Genomic DNA, 2,906 nt, shown 5'->3' with positions numbered 1-2,906 from the left:
CACTCTGGGAATCGAAACCGCGATCCTATGACCGCGAGTCCGCTGCCCTAACCACTGGGCCATTGCGACTCCACGTTATTATTGCTATAAAGTATAGTTTATAAAACTTAAAAAAAAAGTGCTAATTTTTTTTTTGTTCTGTATCATGCGCTCATACATAAATACAAGATTAAAGAAATATTACTTTATGGATAGTACGGAAATGTGCAAAAATAAAAAGGGACCCCAATGGCTTTTTGTGTAGTTCCAACCCCACCGGCCCACAAACGGTTAATATCGTTTTCAAATTTGTGCACTTGACCAGCAATATCAGGGAGGAGAAAGTCAATTACATCGACCCCAGTGATAAACTGATACTTATTTTATCGACTCCGATAGGATGAAAAGCGAAGTTGACCTCAATAACATTTGAACTCAGAGCGTAAAGACGGACGAAATGTTTAGAAAGCATTTTCTTGTGCTAACGATTCTGCCAGCTCGCCGCCTTATATTTCTTTTTAATATCGCTCGCAAAATCCAAGAAGTTACCTAAATAAATTTATAAATACGAATAAATTCTAAATTGAATTTGAAACCTGTTCTCTCAATGTACATTTTTGTAGCAATGTATATTGTGAAATATATATAAATAGTTAAATATATATAAATATCCTTAGTAACAATTTCTTAATTGTCTATAAAAGACGAACGTAGAGAGGACGAACATGGACACCACAACATATAGCGATTAATTGAATATTCCCGCGGTTATAAATAATGTTATGACTGTTGTTAATGTTTGTATACTTTCTTAGATCTGCAATGGGAGTACCGTCATTATGGCAAATTCTACAACCTGTGACGAAGGAGGAGCATTTATCAGAATTAAGTGGTTATAAAATCGCAATAGACCTGAATACCTGGATAGTTGAAAGTAGATTATGTACCGCTTACAAGAATATTTACTTAAGGTAGGAAATTGTTTTGCAACGACTATGTTTTATTTTGATACATTGCGATTTCACTAGAGATAGCGTATCGAGCTAAATGAATAATATATTATCATTCCGGTTCCAAGGTGGTTACCTGGTGGAATCATTAGCACGCCGGTCGAACTGGTATTTATTTTATCGAGCCCAAAAGGAGGAAAGGTAAAGTCGACCTCGGCTGAACTGGAATTCAGAACATAAATACGGACGAAATGCCGCTAAGCATTTTGTCCGGCTTGCTGATGATTCTGACAAGTCGCCGCTTCAAAGAATGAGAATATAGTTTTCAAATTTTGGCACTAGGCCAGTGATTTCGGAGAAGGGCTAAGTCGGTTGTATTGACCCCATTACTCATCTGGTACTTATTTTATCAACCCCAAAAAGATTAAAGTCAAAGTCGACTTCGGTGGAATTTGAACTCGGAACCTGAAGACGGACGAATTGCTGCTAAGCATTTCGTCCGGCGGGCTGACGATTTTTGCAGCTCGCTGCTTTAAAGAATGATACAATTAAATACTTTTATTCTATGTACGATACAACAGCTAGAAATTGGAATGACTGTTGTTGTATTTAATTTTCTCTCCTAGCTTTCAACATTTAATCAAACAAAATTTATAGAATTTAATATCGTCTCCTTGCTTTCGACAAATTTTGTAGTGGACTTTAGGAATAGCTATCGTTCTTATGGGGAAGAGAAAAGGGTACTGAATTATGTAAGGGGAACATATACATAGGATATTGGAAGTTTTGGAATATGACACTGGAAAATTTTTACTAATACATATGTCTTACGACACTTGTGTAATAATAAAATGTTTAGCAACCAATTTCTTACTTTTTGTATTTTTGCTCCCTATGAAGTGATAGCCGTTTCGAAAATCCGTCCTTTTCGTTACTCTGGGACTAGTAGCATTTAAAAAAATAATACGTTGGGTAGGCTGGAAGCTCTTCTTTTGCTTTCAGCATTTGATTTTCGTGACTATTTTTTCTGAGTTGATCTTTAAGACTCTCGAATGTGTCAAACAGTTTGTCATTATTGCGCCATTTCTGCAGTAACTAAATATATTTCTTAATTTACCACTGTATGGTGGTCTACATGAAGCATACTATCGGTTTCGAAACTGGTTTTATTAAGAGATGTAACTATAAAACACTTGGAAACCTCTTCTGCTAAATTAAAACCCTGTAGATTTAAATTCGTAAATTTTGAAGTTATTTATAAGATTTGAAAATTCGGTCATTGATATAAAAATTTGAAATTCGTGTCAGACAACGATTGACATATGTAGTTTTAGATCCATTATTCGGAACTAAAGTGCACAATAATTAACAAGGGAACCTGTTGCTAATTGTCTATTTCCCGTTGCTTTACAACAATTACTGGAAGCGTTCTCTTAAGAACGAGGTATCCTACAACAATACAGATCAAGCATCTTAATTATAGACTATTCGTTGAGTCTCTGATTGACTGTTGAGGAAGGCGCTCTCTCATAAAATACTTGTAAATTCGAGCAATGAGGTTATCTCGGTATGGTCGTTCAGTCTGCAAGAAAAAGTAGCTAAATCACCTTCAGAGAGCACCTTACCAGTAACGATCATAGGACTGATGTGAAGTATGCTCTGGGGACTAATAATCATGAACAAAAAACTTACGAAATAATACTGGGACGGTTAGTTTACATCCTATGTAAAGTGTACAAATATTTTTCATTTTATCTCTATTGAAGGGGCGTGGTTAGTGGTTAAAATGTATATCTTACGATCGTGGTTTCGATTCTAGAACCGAGGAGTGCTTTGTGTTTTTGAGCAAAAACATTCTCTTCACGTTTTGCTCCAGTAAACTTAGTGGTAATTGAAAAATATATTCTTTTTCTTGTTTTAGTCATTTGACTGCAGCTATGCAGGAGCATCGCCTTAATCAAAATTATAAACGATAAG

General features: G+C 35.5%; 1 protein-coding gene across 3 annotated transcripts in view; it reads left to right on the top strand.

The window, feature by feature from the left end:
* Positions 1–681: 681 nt before the first annotated feature.
* LOC106872520 (flap endonuclease GEN) overlaps positions 682–2,906 on the top strand; it is a 20,964-nt gene continuing 18,739 nt past the window's right edge. For all 3 annotated transcript variants that reach the window (XM_052970781.1, XM_014919541.2, XM_052970782.1), the window contains exon 1: positions 682–950. In XM_052970781.1, the coding sequence (XP_052826741.1) occupies positions 775–950 (176 nt within the window). In that variant the 5' untranslated portion in view covers positions 682–774. The remainder of the gene's footprint in view (positions 951–2,906) is intronic.

This window comes from Octopus bimaculoides, chromosome 9 (genome assembly GCF_001194135.2).
Source record: "Octopus bimaculoides isolate UCB-OBI-ISO-001 chromosome 9, ASM119413v2, whole genome shotgun sequence".
NCBI classification, from domain to species: domain Eukaryota; kingdom Metazoa; phylum Mollusca; class Cephalopoda; order Octopoda; family Octopodidae; genus Octopus; species Octopus bimaculoides.
The sequence above is the reverse complement of the archived record's forward strand: the minus strand, read 5'-3'. Positions and strand labels throughout refer to the sequence as shown.